The sequence below is a fragment of the Hylobates moloch genome, unplaced genomic scaffold (genome assembly GCF_009828535.3).
Source record: "Hylobates moloch isolate HMO894 unplaced genomic scaffold, HMol_V3 SCAFFOLD_3, whole genome shotgun sequence".
Lineage (NCBI taxonomy): Eukaryota > Metazoa > Chordata > Mammalia > Primates > Hylobatidae > Hylobates > Hylobates moloch.
Genome location: NW_026652278.1, coordinates 94,283,805 through 94,303,128, shown reverse-complemented (window position 1 = coordinate 94,303,128; position 19,324 = coordinate 94,283,805). Strand labels below are relative to the sequence as shown.

The 19,324-nt window shown below is 35.8% G+C and overlaps 1 protein-coding gene across 10 annotated transcripts in view; it reads left to right on the top strand.

Annotated features, from left to right (window-relative positions):
- The window catches only part of ZEB1 (zinc finger E-box binding homeobox 1), a 210,379-nt gene that overhangs the window by 96,000 nt on the left and 95,055 nt on the right, over window positions 1–19,324 (top strand). The window contains exon 1 of one of the 10 annotated variants that reach the window (XM_032144053.2): window positions 13,569–13,640. The exons of the other annotated variants lie outside the window; for them this stretch is intronic. Coding sequence (XP_031999944.1) covers window positions 13,586–13,640 — 55 coding nt within the window. The 5' untranslated portion in view covers window positions 13,569–13,585. Of the gene's footprint in view, window positions 1–13,568; window positions 13,641–19,324 lie in introns of those variants that run through there. 10 annotated transcript variants of the gene reach the window in all.

Here is a 19,324-nt window from a genome sequence, read left to right as displayed (position 1 = left end):
GTTTAAGCAGGGAGTATTGCTATTCATCCAGCGAAGGTGGTAAAACTCTCCTGTATCCTGGAAGTATAACTAACTGAGAGAGAGAGGCCCTATATAAAGCCAGCTGACTTACCCTGCAATTGCTTGTCTGGCAAACAGACAATTTTTAAAGACTCATATATTTAGGAATTTTTAAATACCATAGAATCTATGGACAAAATGATTTTCATTTATCTTAATCCAGAATCACAATATTGATTATATACTTAGGTTATATGGAAAATCAGCATTAGAAGCATTATTTCTTAATGCCGCATATCTACAACTATCTGATCTTTGACAAACCTGACAAAAACAAGCAATGGGGAAAGGATTCCCTATTTAATAAATGGTGCTGGGAAAACTGGCTAGCCATATGTAGAAAGCTGAAACTGGATCCTTTCCTTACACCTTATACAAAAATTAATTCAAGATGGATTAAAGACTTACATGTTAGACCTAAAACCATAAAAACCCTAGAAGAAAACCTAGGCAATACCATTCAGGACATAGGCATGGGCAAGGACTTCACGTCTAAAACACCAAAAGCAATGGCAACAAAAGCCAAAATTGACAAATGGGATCTAATTAAACTAAAGAGCTTCTGCACAGCAAAAGAAACTACCATCAGAGTGAACAGGCAACCTACAGAATGGGAGAAAATTTTTGCAACCTACTCATCTGACAAAGGGCTAATATCCAGAATCTACAATGAACTCAAACAAATTTACAAGAAAAAAACAACCCCATCAAAAAGTGGGCGAAGGACATGAACAGACACTTCTCAAAAGACATTTATGCAGCCAAAAAAACACATGAAGAAATGCTCATCATCACTGGCCATCAGAGAAATGCAAATCAAAACCACAATGAGATACCATCTCACACCAGTTAGAATGGCCATCATTAAAAAGTCAGGAAACAACAGGTGCTGGAGAGGATGTGGAGAAATAGGATCACTTTTACACTGTTGGTGGGACTGTAAACTAGTTCAACCATTGTGGAAGTCAGTGTGGCGATTCCTGAGGGATCGAGAACTAGGAATACCATTTGACCCAGCCATCCCATTATTGGGTATATACCCAAAGGACTATAAATCATGCTGCTATAAAGACACATGCATATGTATGTTTATTGCGGCACTATTGACAATAGCAAGGACTTGGAACCAACCCAAATGTCCAACAACGATAGACTGGATTAAGAAAATGTGGCACATATACACCATGGAATACTATGCAGCCATAAAAAATGATGAGTTCGTGTCCTTTGTAGAGACATGGATGAAACTGGAAACCATCATTCTCGGTAAACTATCACAAGGACAAAAACCCAAACACCGCATGTTCTCACTCATAGGTGGGAATTGAACAATGAGAACTCATGGACACAGGAAGGGGAACATCACACTCCGGGGACTGCTGTAGGGTGGGGGAGGGGGGAGGGACAGCATTAGGAGATATACCTAATGCTAAATGACAAGTTAATGGGTGCAGCAAACCAACATGGCACATGGATACATATGTAACAAACCTGCACATTGTGCACATGTACCCTAAAACCTAAAGTATAATAATAAAATAAAAAAAGAAGCATTATTTCTATACCTCATTTGCGTGACATTATTACAAGGTATTAACTATAAAAATGAAGTAAATATAATATCTGTTCACCAGATGCCTAAAACATACAACATTAGTATAGACATATAGAAGGATCTGCAAGCAACTAGACAAGTAGTGTAAATCAAAGATTATACTGATAAAGTGGTAAGTGCATTTTGGGCTTCTTAGGTAATAAGCCCTTGTATCTGCCAGAATAGTCTAGCAAAAAAATGCATTTTTTTCTTTAGCCTAGGGAAACTTTTCACAGGAGATGGAGTTTTAGGTATTGTGTAGATGATGGGAGAAATTGCTTTTGATAAGTTTCAGTGAAAAAGGAAGGGAATGTGTCATTGCAGATAGAGAGGGAGAGAAACACTGGTAGTTGGTCATAGACTGGTAGTGGTGTAGAAATAGAAAGCAAAACCTATTGGACAAAGGAACTGAACAGATTTGTCAAAAGAAAAAGGAATGGGACAAACAAGTATGAAAAATAAGGAGTAAGCTGATACAGGCTGGTGAGCTCACTGATAGCAGAGTCCACCAAGAGGCATTTAGTCGTTTTCCTTCAGGGCAAAATGTTTGAAAGAGAAAAATATGATCTCTAAATAGCACTACTCATAAAAAATATTGACTATTAAGAATATAGATACAGTCTATCTTTAAGACTGCGATTTAGTACAATTTAATTTTGTTTATAGGCTGAACATTTTTATAATTTCATAGCGATTAACTTGATATTCTTAAAAAAGGTAAAATTTCTTGGTCTTTCTGCCAATCTGTGTTTCTAACTGACCCTAAACAACTCTGTTGGTTTCCTGCTCTTGCATTAGAGCTTGTCCATGGCCACAAGCGCCTCTTTTCCTATCAGCCCTGCAAAGACCGCCCCTTCCAAATTGCCTTCTCCTCTTGATGGTACATCCAAGCACTAGCAAATTCGGAATCATTTTTGACTTATCGTTTCCTTTTACCCTTTTTAATCCTAGGTACAATCTTTTGCAAGTTGCTTAATCTCTCTGACCTTAGTTTTTTCATATATAACGTGGAGTTAATAAAACAATATTGTCATTTTCAGAATTCAATGAATTAATGTGTAAAAGCACCCAACATAGTGCATGGCACATAATAGTTGAGCTTTAACTGTGCATGCTACTTGTTTTTTCTCTCTTCTCAACTGGTAATAACTCTACTGAAAAGGTAGTAATTTAATGAAAAAAATTAAATACATTGTGGTGTTTGCCAAAATTTTTGGTTTGTATGTATACACTGGATTGCAGTTTTATAAATTTGTCCTCATGAGATTGTCAGGTGTTTTCTCTTTACTTTAGTTGTTTTGTTAAAAGGTTAATTGGAGCATAACAAATGCATCACTATCCTATGTAGCTCCTATAAAAACGTAAATACTTTAAAATAAATTTGAAAATTAGAGGGGCTACTACATACATGCAACTGGTTATAGTTCTAATTTTAGTTATGAAATTTATTTCTCAACTAAGGCAAAATCTCTAATTCTGTATCTGCATTGATGACTCAGTGATTTTAGAGGTTGTGAGTTGATATTTTCACATTTCTACCTATGATAACTCATTACAGAATGTCTGATCATGATATCCTGTTCTGTATAGCATCATAGTGGACACTTCATGATATTTCTGCTAAACCCTTTACCTGTCATAACTGTCTCCTTTCTGTTTTGCAAATTCCCTCAGCAAAGTCAAATTCAGTCCTCACTTGGTTATAAATAGCATTATAAACCATATTTTTGATTTAAATAAAGCACACAAATCTCAAAGAATGATAAAAGCATTGTTCATACTTTGTAAAAATCATTGATTAGAGATTGAAACTGAAACAACATGAAGGGATCAGACTCATTCACAGAAGATTATTGAGAGCCAGGAATCATAGATTTCATTCAATTCAAATTATCAGTTGTACATTGTTTCTTGTTCAAAATCATTTCACAATCCACTTTGCCCACCTCCATCTTCCTTACGTTACAAAGAACTTTGATCTGCTAGGCACTGCTGATGGTAGAATGCCATGCCTTTAAGGTTTCCCTTTGGAATATAAAGTCTATGTTTTCAATAGAATTAACTGTTCAACAGAGAAAGAACAGGATTTCTGTGCAACGATAGTACAGTGCTAGTAAAATATATAGCCCCTTTACTGTATACATTAAGCAAGGATGATACCCTAAGAATTCTAGCTGCTGCTGTTGATGCTGCTGCAACTATTGCTACTACTACTTCTACTAATCACGAGTATAGAAAAATATATCTTTGATCCTGTGTGTGTGGTGGTAAGGTTTTGGGAGAAGCCATTATCTATGGGTGGTGGGATCACATATATTTTAAAGTCTTTTCGACCATGTTCGTTTTCTAATTTTTCTCAAGTAAAAGATTCTTCTATACTTTTAAAACAATTATAATTTAAAAAATAATATCTTATTGGACTTGTTTAAATTATCAGATATTTTTCAGTTATGTAATTGGTTTCTGGCATACCTAGACTTTTACCATTTGCTCCGCTTTAACATACCTTTATCAGTTTTATAAATACAGTTTGAAAGGATTGTTCTAAATATATATAAAGGGAAATTTTCATTTGAAAGCAAAATCTGTATTTGGGATATTTGTTGTCTTTTTGCCTTCTAAAGGGTAATCTAGAATTGGTTATTTTGTTTCATAATACTTTATAGTTGATTCTTGGCAAAAATGGTTGATTTCTCTTTCATTGTAAACAATAACAAAAAAGTTACTCAGAATTTCTCCAGTGTTTTAAGAGCTGTCCAGGTTGACATCTAAAAATTTAAGAGAGCATTAGAACACGGGATATCTAATTGTTAATTGAGACTGGAATTATTTCTAATAATCTTAGATGTAAATACTAATGTCTTATTAGTCTTCTTATCTTTGTTGGTATAAAAATGGTTGAAACATTTGAAATTGTTTTCTCAGTTACAGTTATGCCCTGTGTAGAAGTGTGATTAAGAAGTGATTTTTTTTCAGATTTCAAATATGAAGTATTGTTTAATACTAACATATAGTTACAAAGACTATCGTGACTATTTTTGGTGTTCTTGATTATGATTTAATACTTCATATTTTAGGAAAGACGATTTAGTTCTAAATATATTTATAAGTGAGTTCCTAATTTTTTGTGTGCTGTAGACTTCTAAGTTAAAATTGATATAATTGAATGTTAAGCATTTTCATTTTTTATGGCTTACTACTTTAATGCAAAGTGGAATAAAATACTAATTTGTTTCTTACCGTCGGATGATGTTGTGCTGATGTATATTTTCCAGTCTTGTCATAAGCTCACAATTACCTACATAATGGTCTTGAACCAAACGATTAAATGGAAGACAACATTTCTGGTCTTCCATTTTAATTAGTGTGGTGCAAGACTATTATGTAGGTTTTTGTGTAAAATGTGGAATGTGAATCCTCAACTCTTTAGTCATTCTTCCTATTAGATATTGAAGCAAATTTTTAAATATGCCATTTGACTAAAGATATCAAAGTGCCTTATAAAGATATTACAATGTACCTAAGTCTTGTTTTAGAGCACCAGAGAGAAAAATAGAAGTGCATGGAAGGAATAAATTCAGTTGCACATTTTGTATTTAATCCAATGACTCAACAACATGGGCACATACTTAACCAAATTAAATACTTTCATCAAACATCTTCTTGATTATACCATAAAAGCCCCCAAAGTTTTTATTGGTAGCATTGCTCTGATTAATGAAATGAGCTTCAGTGCAAAAACTTGGGCTGTTAGAATACTCACAAAACCATTATTGTCCAGTTCTATAGCTGCTACCCTAGTCCCTGGCTCTCATCTTTTTATACCTGGTTTACCACATCAGCATCCATGCTGAGAACCATGCCTCAGTCTTGCACTGCTCAAATACATTTAGTCATGAACTTATTTATTCAGCAGATCATTGAGGACCTACAATGTGCCAACAATTTATTTAAACAATATTTGTATATTTTCCATCCCAGGCTAGGACTTGTAGTCCCCAGTTGGTTATCAAATCTAAACTAAACTCAGCCTAAAAATTTAGAGTTCTCCGAATCTCACTTATTCTTGTTCTTTCATGCCTGTCTCCTTATGGTAACATTCATTCTTAGCACAATGTGTGTCTGTTCCCACTTCTTGTCCTAGTGTATCATCTTTCCTCGTCAAGGGTGTACTCCTTCTCCTCCTTAAAATTTTAAAAATCACAGCTAAAACTGCCCTGTGAGGTGTGAGGTTTAGGTTGGTGTAGTCATCTGATTTGGATCATTCTTTCTATTCTGGATCCTGAGAGTATCTAGAGGAAATTGTGTATTCTGGTTAATGAGTGGCTTATCACATACTGTCTTAACAACACTAAGCACTCTTTATTCAGTAAAAGTTCACACCATAAGAAAATATATTGTAATGTATTTAGTGCTTCTTTGGTGATATATAAGGTGTTCTACTTAGAAATTTAGATTTGTAGGAATGCTGGTTAATAGAAGTTTCTAATATTTACTGTCTTCCATATTTTCTGATGTTTTGTTTATTTTAAGCTATTTTAAATATTTTGCGTTTCATATTTTTAACCAGGCAGTATCTCTGTTCCTCATTCTGAACACCTAATATGGTACTTTGAACATAATAGGGTTTCATAAAGTGCTTGATTCAGTCAAAAAAATATTGAACATCTACTATGTTCCAGGCATTTTGCTGGATTTCTGGACTACAATCATGCAAAGACAGTCTGTTCTCTCAGCCTGCTTATAGTCTAGTGGGAAAGATAGGTTGACAGCCCTAATATAGTATAAGTCCTTGAATACAGGTAAATACAAGAGTATAGGGTACCTAGTCTCTTCTAGGGGTGTCAAGCAAACTTTTTTAGTAGAAGCAGCCTCTGCACCAAGGAGGGAATTAGGAAATTTTAGTGCCTGATTATCTCCTTCAGTCTCCTAAATTATACCAAATGAAACAAAGTAACAGTGTGTGTTTGCTATGGGAATACACCTGGAAGTCAAATATCCAGCATGCACTCCCTAAAGAGTGCCACCCTAAACCTTCCCATGTAGGAATGCCAGCGCCACCTCTGAGAGGAAGGGATGGCTAAACAGAGGCAAGCAGCAGACAAGAGTAGGAGGTTCCTGCAAGGGGAATATGAACAAATTCCCAGTGGCAAAAACAAAACAAAACACCAAGGTGAGTTGGAAGAAGTCATTTTCCAAGGCCAGAATGTAGATTTGGTTGGACGGAGTGGATGGGGGCATATAGGCACAGTTATTGAGCTGCAGAAGAAGGCAGGAGCCAGGTCATAAAGGATTTTAAATCAGTGATTTTTTAAAACTTTTATTTTCTTAACAGTAGAATTCTTAAAAATTTTGAAATTTTAACTTTAGCTCAATATTTAAAAAATAATAAAAACAGAACTACTTTAGTTTTGATGTTGTTTAAGGTTTATTTTGTTGTGTGTTTTGGTGGGGTGGTAGAGGTGTTAGTTTCCTTGGTTGCTTGCTTCTCTCTGTACTCTCCTGAGGTTAGGAATTGTGTTCTAGAGTCCCATCATGTTACTAAATGGGGCTCTGTGTTCTGACTGGTGGTAGCAATAGGTTTCATCCTTTATGATTGAGTAGTCTCCTAGGCCTTTACTTTCATCTGTTCAACAAAAATGTGTATACAGGTTGAGCGTCCCAAATCTGAAATGCTCCAAAATCTGAAACTTTTTGAGTGCCAATATGATGCTCAAAGGAAATGCTCGGTGGAACATTTTTAGATTTCAGATTTTCAGACTAGGGATGCTGAACCAGTAAGTATAATGTACATATTCCAAAAAAAAATCTGATATCCAAACACTTCTTTTCTCAAGAATTTTGGATAAGGTATGCTCAACTCTCTGAGCAAAATAGATACAATCCCTGACCTCATGGAGTTTCCAGTATAATGACAGAGATGGATATTAAAAAGTAATCCTGTAACTATAAGCTGTGAGATAAATGCTGTACAGAAGAGGTCACTTACATTGAGAGATCTGTAAAGAAATGATATTTAGATAGAAACTTAAGTGGAGATCTGAACAATGAGCTGGTGATAGACAGTGCTGTAGGCAGGGGCTGTAACATGCATGAATGCCCTGGGGTGATAAGGTTTGTGGCAGCAGTAAAGCTGGAGAGGGAGGTAGAACCCAGATTATGGACAGCCAAGTTAAGGATTTGGATTTTATCCTCAGTGTAATGAAAAAATCATCAAAAGGTTTTGAGTAGTGGAATAATGTAAGATGACTTGTTTTATTAAAATATTAATTACTATGGCTAATGTATGGAGATTGGCTAAGAGAACAGGTAGAATGAGTGAGTATGGGGACATCAGTTACAGGAGTCATATCTGCCACATAGTGGGCACTCATTCACCGTTTTGCGGTTAGCTGGATGATGACTAGATCACTGCCTCTGTTGTAACATCTCAAATTATTTGTTCTTTAGCCATGAGTTAAGTTGGATATTTTTGAGGAATCATGAAGTGTTGCTGATTTGTACTAATTTTTCCTCATAAAACTTTAGATATTTTGAACTGCTGCTTCATCTTGCCCAGGGCGAAAACAAGGCATTTATTCATTCATTCGAGAAGTGCTCAATCTGTGTCAGGTACTGGCTGAGAGCTGAGGATACAGACTGAATGAGTAAGTTAGGCATGATATCTGCCATCAAGTGGCTTGTAGTCTGGGTAACCAGAGCTGAGTAGAGCAGGCAGTACGTTGGCCTCATACCTCCGAAATAGTATGTGTGGAATTAGCCAGTCTGTTGTCCCAGCCTCAGTATCTGAAATATCCTAGAGGAAGATGAGATCTCTTAACAATTTAATTACATTTTCTCCTACCTCCTCTTTGTTCTAATGTATACTACTAAATTTCTACTTTGATGACCTTTGCTGAAAATAAGCCACTCTTAAGTCCTATAACACATGTGCCCAGGACCTGACAACCTAAAAATTAAGTCCTAATTCTTCTTTACTCTTAGAAAAGCTAGGACCTTCTTAATGGATTAACCTTCTATTGCTGCATAACAAATGACAACAAATTTAGTGATTTAAACAACACGTATTTATTATCTCATGTTTCCATGGGTCAGGAGTCCAGGTACTGCTTAGCTGGCTCTTTTGCTTAAGGCAGCAATCAAGGTACCAGCCAGGCTACATTCTCGTATCTAGCTCAGGGTCCTCTTCCAAGCTCATTCAGGTTCTTGACAGAATTCGTTCCCTTGCACTTGTAGGAAGGTTGCTTCTCTCCACAGACAGTTGACAATATGGCTCTTCACCTTTTCAAAAGTGGCAGAATAGAGAGAGTCTACTGCTTTGCCTCTCTGAATTCAGGGAAGGCCTAACTCCTCTTTTAAGGGTTCACCTGATTAAATGAGGCTCTCCCAGGATAATCTCCTTTGATAAACACAAATAGCTGTTTGGATACCTTAATTACATATGCAGAATCACTTCACATTTGCCAGATAACATAATCACAACAGTAATATTCCATCATATTCTCAGGTCCTACCTATACTCAAGGGTAGGGGGATGATAGAAGACCATGGGTCATTGGAGGTCAGTCATCTTAGAATTCTGGCCACCTCACTTGCTTTTTTGTAAAAACTCTCACATCTTTTAGTTTCCCACAAGTGATGCTTGTCTCAGTCTCATCATATCTTTGATGATTCTTCACCATTCTTTCTCTTCCTTCATTCCGTAGATATTGAGATTTCTCAAAACACCTCATCAACAATCCAGCCTGTTTCTTGACCCTGTACCTCTTATTTTTCATTGGCTGAGGACCAATTTTCTTGTTCTAAAAATAAAGCTAAGAGCAGGCACTTTTTCCTCCAGTCATTTGCTGAAAAACATAAACTCATCAGATAATAAAACAAATGCTATTTCTTGCCAGCCTTGTACCAATTTAGGGAGAAGCCTAGGGGAGAATGACTGGTTTTAGCTCCAGCCACTCCAGGTAGGGAAAACTGTGCATGGATGATTGGGAGAACCTTACTAGATGGGGGACAGGCAGTTGTGTCAGTGAGTTCTAGCAGATGCACCCTCTATAGCATGGAGGAGTATTGTCCTTTTATGCCAGGGTACCTTAGAAGAGTATGGGTGTGGCTTGTGACTTATGAGAGGGGCTACACATGCATGGGTTGGGACAACCATGTGGTATTAATCTACCAATGGTTTCAAGTTGTATTGATAAAACAAATACATTCTTACAATTTAAGTGTAGCCTTTACACCTGAGTTCAACCATCTGCTATCTAGCAAAATTCAGTATCTTGCAAACTTAAGGCTGTCAGGCTTCTGCTGCTAATTTAAGGATAGCTTGGTGGAATTTGCATGGAGGGAGCAGTTCTCTTTTCTCTTTCTGAAATGACCTTCATCTCTCTTTTTATCTGATTGGTTTATCCGTTAAAACCCAGCTTAGGAAAAAAAAAGCTTAGACATTGCCTCCCTGCTAAAGCCTTTCCATTTCTAGAAACCTATCTCCAGTGTCCATTCTTGAGAAAGTCAATCCTTCTTTTCTCTCTTTGTTCTCTACCTGGATTGAAGTTGTTTCTGTCAATTAAAACTACCATATTTTATTATAATTTATTTACATGTCTGTCTCCCCTACTAGTGAGATCCTTGGGGATAGAAACTGATTTATTAATTTTCTTAACTATAAAGTGCCTGACATGTGACAAAAGCTCAATACATGTTTTGAGTAAGTCAATCACTGCACCAACTCAAATCACAGTATTCCCCCCGTTCCTGCTGATTTCAAGTGACCACCTCTGATCCCCTTAGACACAAACATTGACCCTGATTAAACCTGTGTTTGCTTTGATCCATAGATACACATTTGAACTACTGGCCGTCCTTTCCAGAGGGGGTTTTGTTACTCTGGCCTACAGTTCTTTATTCTTTTTCTCCCCACTGACCAGCATGTATTAAAGTCAGAAGACCAGTCTTTCAAATAGATGTTTTGAATGGGGCAAAGCCTTTTTGTCTTGAAGCCCTGTAAGTCACTCCAGAGGGTATGGGAAAAGCAAAGTGCTTGGCATAGGGTGCGGTAGTAGCAGAGGATCTTAATTATAGTTCTTCACATTTGAGTAAAGTTCTGAAGCTATGAAATAGAAAGTAGGAATTATCATCTCAGTTACCTTAGTTTTGATGTGTGGACCAAAGAAAATGTTCAGGAATCTTCATATTGTGAAATGTGCAGTACATGTTTAAGGTTGTAGAATATTGGCTCTAAGGAGAATTTTATATTCATTCTTAAAAGAGAACTAAGTTAGAGACAGTATCTTCAGATTATCATCTCCCCCAAAGACCCTTACCTGGTTTTACTGTTGAATTAAGCAAGAAAATTAAACTGTTGAATTAAACAGCATTAAAGATGGTGCAGTAGCATCATTAGATGTATGGCCTTGGAAGAACATAGCTTTCATATCAGAAATGTACTTTTCAAAAAATCTATATTTCCTTTTTAATAATTTTATAATCTCAGCTTTCATTTTAGAGTTGGGGGTACATGTGTAGGTTTGCTATGTGGATATATTGTGTGATGCTAAGGTTTTGGGTGCAAATGATCCTATCACTCAAATACTGAGCATAGTACCCAATAGGTACCTTTCCAGCCCTTACTCCTTTTCTTTTGTTCCCCCTTTGGTTGTCCCCAGTGTCTGTTCCAATCTTTATGTCTATGTGTGCCCAATGCTTAGCTCCCACTTAGAAGTGAAAGCATGTAGTATTTGGTTTTCTGTGCCAGTGTTAATTTGCTTAGGATAACGGACTCCAGCTGCATCCATGCTGCTGCAAAGGACATGATTTCATTCTTTTTTATGGCTGCGTAGCATTTCACGGTGTGTGTGTGTGTGTGTGTGTGTGTGTGCGCGCGCGCGTATATATATATATATATGTACACGTATAAATGTATATATAAATGTACTGTTTCATGTGAGAATTCTTCCAATAAAATATTGATGACTGTGGCATAGGAGTGTAAAATTAGAAGTGCTTGATATGGATAACAATGCCCACATTTCAGAAATCTTCATGCAGCTCTTCTGGAATGTGGGCAAATTAGTCTCATGGTTTTCTCTATGGTCAACCATTTTCTATTATACTCACCTTGTCAGAAGATATTTAATTTACCACAATTAACTAAAAGCTTTTGTTTAAAAAGTATGTCTTATGGAAAACAGAACAGAGGTGACTAATTTTTTGTGTGCAGTAAATGTTTTTAAGTAAACATTTCTACAACCAGGTGAAGGAAATGATTAAGTAGAAATTGGGACTTGCATGTAATTTTTTAAAGGATTGTGAAACTTGTTAATATTATGCATGTGTCCAACTTCTTTTCTATTTTCAAATTCCAGTAACAAAGGTTTATGCAATAGGTATACTCCCAAAAGGTGTTACTATATAATGTAAATGCATGAGGATCAGTGTTTAAGCAATTAGTCAAAACCTCTAATTTACCTCTTCCCAAATGTAACGTATTATCTCTTGAGTTACCTATAAGCAGCCAGTTGTAGGAAAAAATGAGAAAAGTTGGCTATATAGCAAGTTTATTCATCTGGAAAACTTCAGGGTTTTTAGTTTGAAACCTTCATTAGAAATTTTTAAATAGTTAAAAGCAACTGTAATTGTAGCTACTTGTTATCAGTTGTTCTTCAGGCCTAGTTCTTAAAAGAGAAATTTTAGGAGTATGCTACTCTAATTTCAACAGATATGCTGTCATGATAGAAAACAACTCCAGAATAATAAGGATAGTTTATATGTTTCTTAGAGATTCTGTATTGATCAATTTTTAGAAAGTACACTTCATACAAAGCCAAATATTTGCTTTTGTTTTGTTGTTGTTGTTGTTTTTCTTTTGTTTGGTTGATTTCAGCTTGTTTTTGACCCTTGCCTACTAAATGGTACTTTACCCAATTATACTCAATTTTAATTTAATTGTTTTGAAAAATGTTCTTCCATTTCATTACAACATTTTACATTTTCTCTAATATGTGTTTATGTAAATTCACTTTGAAGAAATGCATTTATACCATCAGCTTTATGGAGTTATTGCAAACCAATGCCATCATCAGTGAGACTATAAATTTTTTTTTGTAGACTAGTCTTTTCATCATGACTTTGCATAACATTGTTCCAGCTAGATCAACAAATTGATTATTATATTTTACTATATCATGAATAATGCCCAAAGGCTTAGTAATATGAGTGAAACTTACTGGGGATGATATTTTATTTAAGCTGCTATATTTAAATGGTGCTGCAATTTAGGTATTCCATTGAATCTACATATAGTGCATACTTGACATAGTTAAGAAAAGGTTTTGTTACTTTTCTTTATATTGAATATTTGAGTAGTACACAGTTCTGTTGTACGTTAGGATTTGAGTCCCTTATGTACAAAAATATTTACTACCTTCTTTGTTTCATTTCAGAATGACCTTATTTAAAAATGTATGAGGCTATTTATAATCAACTCTGTGGAAGTGATTGAAGAGGTGTGAATAATAGGTTATTGGAACTTGACAGCTCATAGTTTGCTAAACTAGTGTTAGAACATGTATGCTGCTCAGATGTACCTTATTTTCCTTAGGTGAGAATTTCTGACCTGTGGTTTGTTGATATAATATATTGCATAGGTTTTTCTCTTTTAAGTGGTTTACCAAATCTTGATATTTTATTGCCTTATTTTACATTTTCAGCCTGATGAATCAGCATTTTATGCTTAATAAGAATAACCTTGGTACAGGCTATAAACAAAACAGTCAGTATAGACAGAGTACGATCCTTAAGTGGAGCATTCCATTTCAAGCTACCCTATAAAATAAATACAATCAAGGTTTTTTTAAATGGGAAAAATCTCTTTTCTTACAGAAAATTTGAAAACATTTGGTAGGTTAACATTCAGCAGTTGTTACTCTGGAAAGAATGTTAGAACTCCTGAAGAAATTTGGGATAGCCAATATATCCATAAAAAGAAGAGGTGCGTATTTGGTATTTCATTAAATCTTTACTAATTTTAAATACAAAGACCAGAAAACCACGAATTTGAATCAATTGAATTTGAGTTAGCCTTTTTATTTGAGAATAAAAAGAAATCTAGGAAAGCATTTTTAAAATTTTGAGTAAACCATTACTTAATGAGTTTCCACTGTTAGTTCTCATGGATTCAGAGCATTGTCATTTGGTAGGACTCTCAAGTATTCTCAAGATTTACTAAGATGCATCTTAATAATCGCAATTCAGTTTTCCCTAACCAGCCAGGAGGTAATGTTTCTAAAAAGAATGTGGTTGGGAAAACTGTGGCAGAGAAAATCAGGCCTCATAGACAATAAAGGTTAGAGAAATAAAAGTAAAAATTACTATGTATATATTCTACAATAAACCCAAGAAGTTCTTTATTAAAAAATCCAAAATTAACCACATTTCTCAATATGAAAAACTTCCTAGACTAATTCATCACTGGACCCATTTACTCAGTTGTGATCTGTAGCATTAGTCACCCACAAATTTTGAATTATGTAAATTACACCCATTTTTAAGTTTTTAAACTATCTGGCTTGAAACCTAATTTTTCTCTTGATTTCCTCTTGTTTTATTTTTCAAGTCTGAGAAATTATTGTGTAGCAGTCTATATTTTGGTGGAACTTAAGGGTATATTTTTCTAGACCTGACCTCATTTATTTAAAAGTTGGAGTACAAGTGTTTATGAAAGGATGGTATAATTGTTGAAAGTATCAGTTGTATATGCATACATATAAATGGCCCAAATGTTTTATAAAAATGAAGTGTGATGATATATTCAAAGAACTCTGCAATAATTTATTTCTGGAGTACCATGGTACTTTGGAGAGAACTCTAGAGACCTGTTTTTAATCCTTTTCTTCTAATTACTCTCTGTGTGAATTTGAATAGTTTGCTTAACTTTACTAAGCTTCCTGTATCTTTTCCTTAAAAAGTGATTATAATACCAACTCTACCAATGTTATAGTATATTGCTCTAAGGATGTTCTGGTTAAAGTGCTTTGTAACTTGCGAATTGCGAGGGAATTGTAAGATTTGCCAATGTTGCACTTGTTGCCAATCTGAAGATTCAAGCTATAAGCTGAATACAAAGTATGTGACCTAGAGAAAACATTACTCTGCCTCCTACCCTCATATCACCCCCATGACTCAGGTTGACAGCTATTCTTAGTTAAGAGATACTTGGGGAAAAGAGGACAGTTTAGAGAACTTCTGTAGATATTCATTGACTCGTAGTTCATTTTGGTCTTCTCAGACACTTTTCTCAAAAGACGGTTTTGTATTGGTAACTTCACTCTAAAGTCTGTAGAATAATAGAACATTCTGATTATAGAGTCAGTCTAACTTTATAACCCTGGAGTAGTACAGAGAACTCTCATGTTGTTTAGGTTTTCCAACTGGGGACATCCTGTGATCTGACTGTTCCTAGTACACAAGCTAATCCCACCCATATCCTGTTTGTGAGTAATTGGATGGATGCCTGGAAAATCTAGTGCCAGATTGTATAGTGCCTTCTACAACAGAAATCTGTAGTTTGAGTTGATCTACCCTCTACCTAAACAAACACCTCTCATAGGTGAGCCTCTATTCTCAAAAAGGCAAGATTATATAACATAGATCCCTAGTTCTGTTTCCATAGTCATGCTTTGGATGGTACTCCCATTGATCTGGATCAGAGACATATGTAAAATACAATTTCAGGGTGTTGTTTTTCTGTATAACTGAAGCAGTAGATTTTGAGTTGTATACCTCTTCCCATGAATATAGAAGACAGCTTTGTAGGAAAAGAAATAATTTCTTCTTAAATTTTTTTTTATCTAAATTATTAAGAATAGGAATATACCATTTGCATCATTGTAGTCTCTCTTACTTCTTGGGTTCTCTTTACAAGATATCAAAATATGTTAAAAAAAAAACCCAGATGCATATAGGTGTGTGCAAGCTTGTCATAATTCAGAAAAAAAATCCATTGTTACATTTCAAAGACATGTAATAGTGCTAGCATTTACTACAGCATTGTGATAAAGGGCACAAGCTCTAGAGTCAGTATCCTGGGTATAAATGCTAAAGCCACCACTTACTAAAGAATTCTACCAGGCATGGTGGAAATAAAACCTTTCTTCTAATTGCCATATTCTTAGCCATAATTTGTGAATTATTCAAAATTAATCATTTGTTTTGGAACTCCAACTCAGTTAGTAGGTATAAGCCAAAAAAGGGAAGGACTGAAAAGTATAAAAAATGATAGCTTCAGTGAGCCCTGGTTGATACCAGGGCTCAAACTATATTATGACTCACTCTGTTTCTCTCCCCCCACCTCCCTTGTATTTCTTCTTCCCTTTCCTCTGTCTAAGACATAGGGCTTGAACTGATTGCTTTAAAAGGCAATGAATCTTGGACGGGCGCGGTGGCTCACGCCTGTAATCCCAGCACTTTGGGAGGCCGAGGTGGGTGGATCACGAGGTCAGGAGATCCAGACCATCCTGGCTAACATGGTGAAACCCCGTCTCTACTAAAAATACAAACAAAAAAATTAGCTGGATGTGTTGGCAGGCGCCTTTAGTCTCAGCTACTTGGGAGGCTGAGGCAGGAGAATGGCATGAACCCAGGAGGTGGAGCTTGCAGTGAGCCGAGATTGCGCCACTGCACTCCAGCCTGGGCAACTGAGCAAGACTCCATCTCAGAAAAAAAAAGGCAATGAATCTCTAATGGTTGATTGTATTTCTGTGGGGTCAGTGGTAATATCCCCCTTGTTGTTGTTTCTGATTGTGTTTATTTGAATTTTTGGTCTTCTTTGTCTAGCTAGCTGTCTGTTTTATTAATTTTTTTCAAAAAAACTAGCTCCTGGATTCGTTGATCTTTTGAATGGTTTTTCTTGTCTCTGTCTCCTTCAGTTCAGCTCTGATTTTGGTTATTTCTTATCTTTTGCTAGCTTTGAGATTTGTTTTCTCTTCATTATCTAGTTATTTTAGTTGTGATGTCAGGTTGTTAACTTGAGATCTCTCTCTCTTTTTGATGTGGGCATTTGTTGCTATAAATCTCCCTCTTAACACTGCCTTAGCTGAGTCCCAGAGATTCTGGTACATTGTCTCTTTGTTCCCATTAGTTTTAAAGAACTTTCTGATTTCATCCTTAATTTCATTATTTACCCAAAAGTCATTCAGGAGTAAGTTATTCAGTTTCCATGTAATTGTATGAGTGAGTGAATTTCTTAGTCTTGATTTTGAATTTGATTGCACTGTGGTCCAAGAGACTGTTAAGATTTCAGTTCTTTTACATTTGCTGAGGAGGGTTTTACTTCCAATTATGTGAGCAGTTTTAGAGAGAAAGGGCCATGTGGCAATGAAAAGAATGTACATTCTGTTGTTTTTGGGTGGACAGTTCTGTAAATATCTATCAGGTCCATTTGATCCAGTGTTGAGTTCAGGTCCTGAATATTTTCGTTAATTTTCTGTCTCAGTGATCTCATATTGTGAGTAGAGTGTTAAGTTTCCCACTATTATTGTGTGAGAGTCTCAGTCTCTTTGAAGGTCTCTTAAGAAGTTACTTTATGAATCTGGGTGCTCCTGTGTTGGGTACATACATATTTAGGATAGTTTGATCTTGTTGAATGTAAATGTTTGCCATTGTATAATGCCCATCTTTGTCTTTTTTAAATCTTTGTTTGGTTGAAAGTCTGTTTTGTCAGAAACTAGAATTGCAACCCCTGCTTTTTGTTTTGTTTTGTTTTCCATTTGCTTGGTAGATTTTCCTCATTCCCTTTATTTTGAGCCTATGTGTGTCACTGCAATGTGAGATGGATCTCTTGAATACAGCATACCAATGGTTCTTGGTTCTTTATCCAATTTGCCATCCTGTGTCTTTTAATTGGGTCATTGAGCCCATTTACATTTAAGGTTAATAGTGATATGTGTGGATTTGATGCTGTCATAATGATGTTAGCTGGTTACTTTGCAGACTTGTTTATGTAGTTGACTTTATAGTGCCAATGGTCTGTGTACTTCAGTATGATTTTGTAGTATCTGGTAACGGTCTTTCCTTTCCCTATTTAATGTTTCCTTTAGGAGCTCTTGTAAGGCAGATGTGGTGGTAACAAATTCAGCATTTGCTTGTCTGAAAAGGATCTTATTTCTCCTTCACTTATGAAGCTTAGTTTGGCTAAATATGAAATTCTGGGTTAGAATTTATTTAAGAGTGTCGAATATTGACTCCCAATCTCTTCTGGCTTGTAGGGTTTCGGAGGCCATTATCCTTAGCAAACTAACACAGGCATACTGCATGTTCTCACATGTAAGTAGGAACTAAATGATGAGAACACATGGGCACACAGAGGGGAACAACAGCCACTGGGGCCTACCAGTGGTGGAGGGTGGAAGGAGAGGATCAGAAAAAATAACTAATGGTTACTGGGCCTAATATCTGGGTGATGAAATAATCTGCACAACAAACCCTCATGACACAAGTTGAACTATGTAACAAACCTGCACTTGTACCCCTGAATTTAAAAGTTAAAAAAAAAATGGCCAGTGAATCTGTTGTGAATACTTACAGGCAGAACTTTTTTTTGAGACGAAGTCTCACTCTTGTCCCCCAGGCTGGAGTGGCATGATCTCGGCTGACTGCAACCTCCGCCTCCCGGGTTCAAGCGATTCTCCTGCCTCAGCCTCCCGAGTAGCTGGGATTACAGGAGCCTGCCACCATGCCTGGCTAATTTTTGTATTTCTAGCAGAGACAGGGTTTCACCATGTTGGACAGGCTGGTCTTGAACTCCTGACCTCAGGTGATCCACCTGCCTTGGCCTCCCAAAGTGGTGGGATTATGCGTGAGCCACCACGCCCAGCCATAGGCAGAACTTTTACTTGAGGGAAGGATTGATATAAGATTCTGACATTCTGTTTTTTATGTTCTTTGTATATAATTGCATATGATTTTGAAATATAAATCTTTTAAATTTCTTATTAAACTTCTAAATGATGTTTGTAATCATATGCAGTTTAAGATTTAATACTGGTTAAGGTATAGACTGTTAGAATGAATTCAGGGTAAACTGTGTGTGTTTGTGTACTGGGGAAACTATGTGTGGGGGTGGTTTATAGGGTCATCTGTTAATTAGTTACTGAGATAGGCAGTTTATATAAATTGCTCATTCAGTCTTTAAAAAATCTTATAAATAGTTATTCTTCTTTCATTATATGTGAGGAAAATACAAGAAACTGCTTCCTTTTGCAAACCAAACACTGCCTTTAAACTTAGCATCTTAGACTGCTACTACCTGCAGACATGACTAGAGCTTATTAAGTATTGTCTTTTTTCAGTTTAATAGTTACTTAGTAATATGGCCTTTATCTAAATTTCCTGATTTTGCCATGTTAAAATGTAAACCTATTTGAACTATGAACTTTGAATTTACTTTAACAAAAACAATTTCTACCACTGCTAATATAATGTAAAATTTTTAGGCTTAGCTTAAGATTAATGTTACTTTGGAAATAAATTGCTACACATTTACACACATAATTTATATAGGAAATCAATCAGTCTATGGAAATATATTTAGATTATAAGCCTTTTTAGCTACAGAAACAAAATTGTTTAGAATGAACTTACATAGCAAGACAAAATTGAAAACAGGCTTTAGAAGCT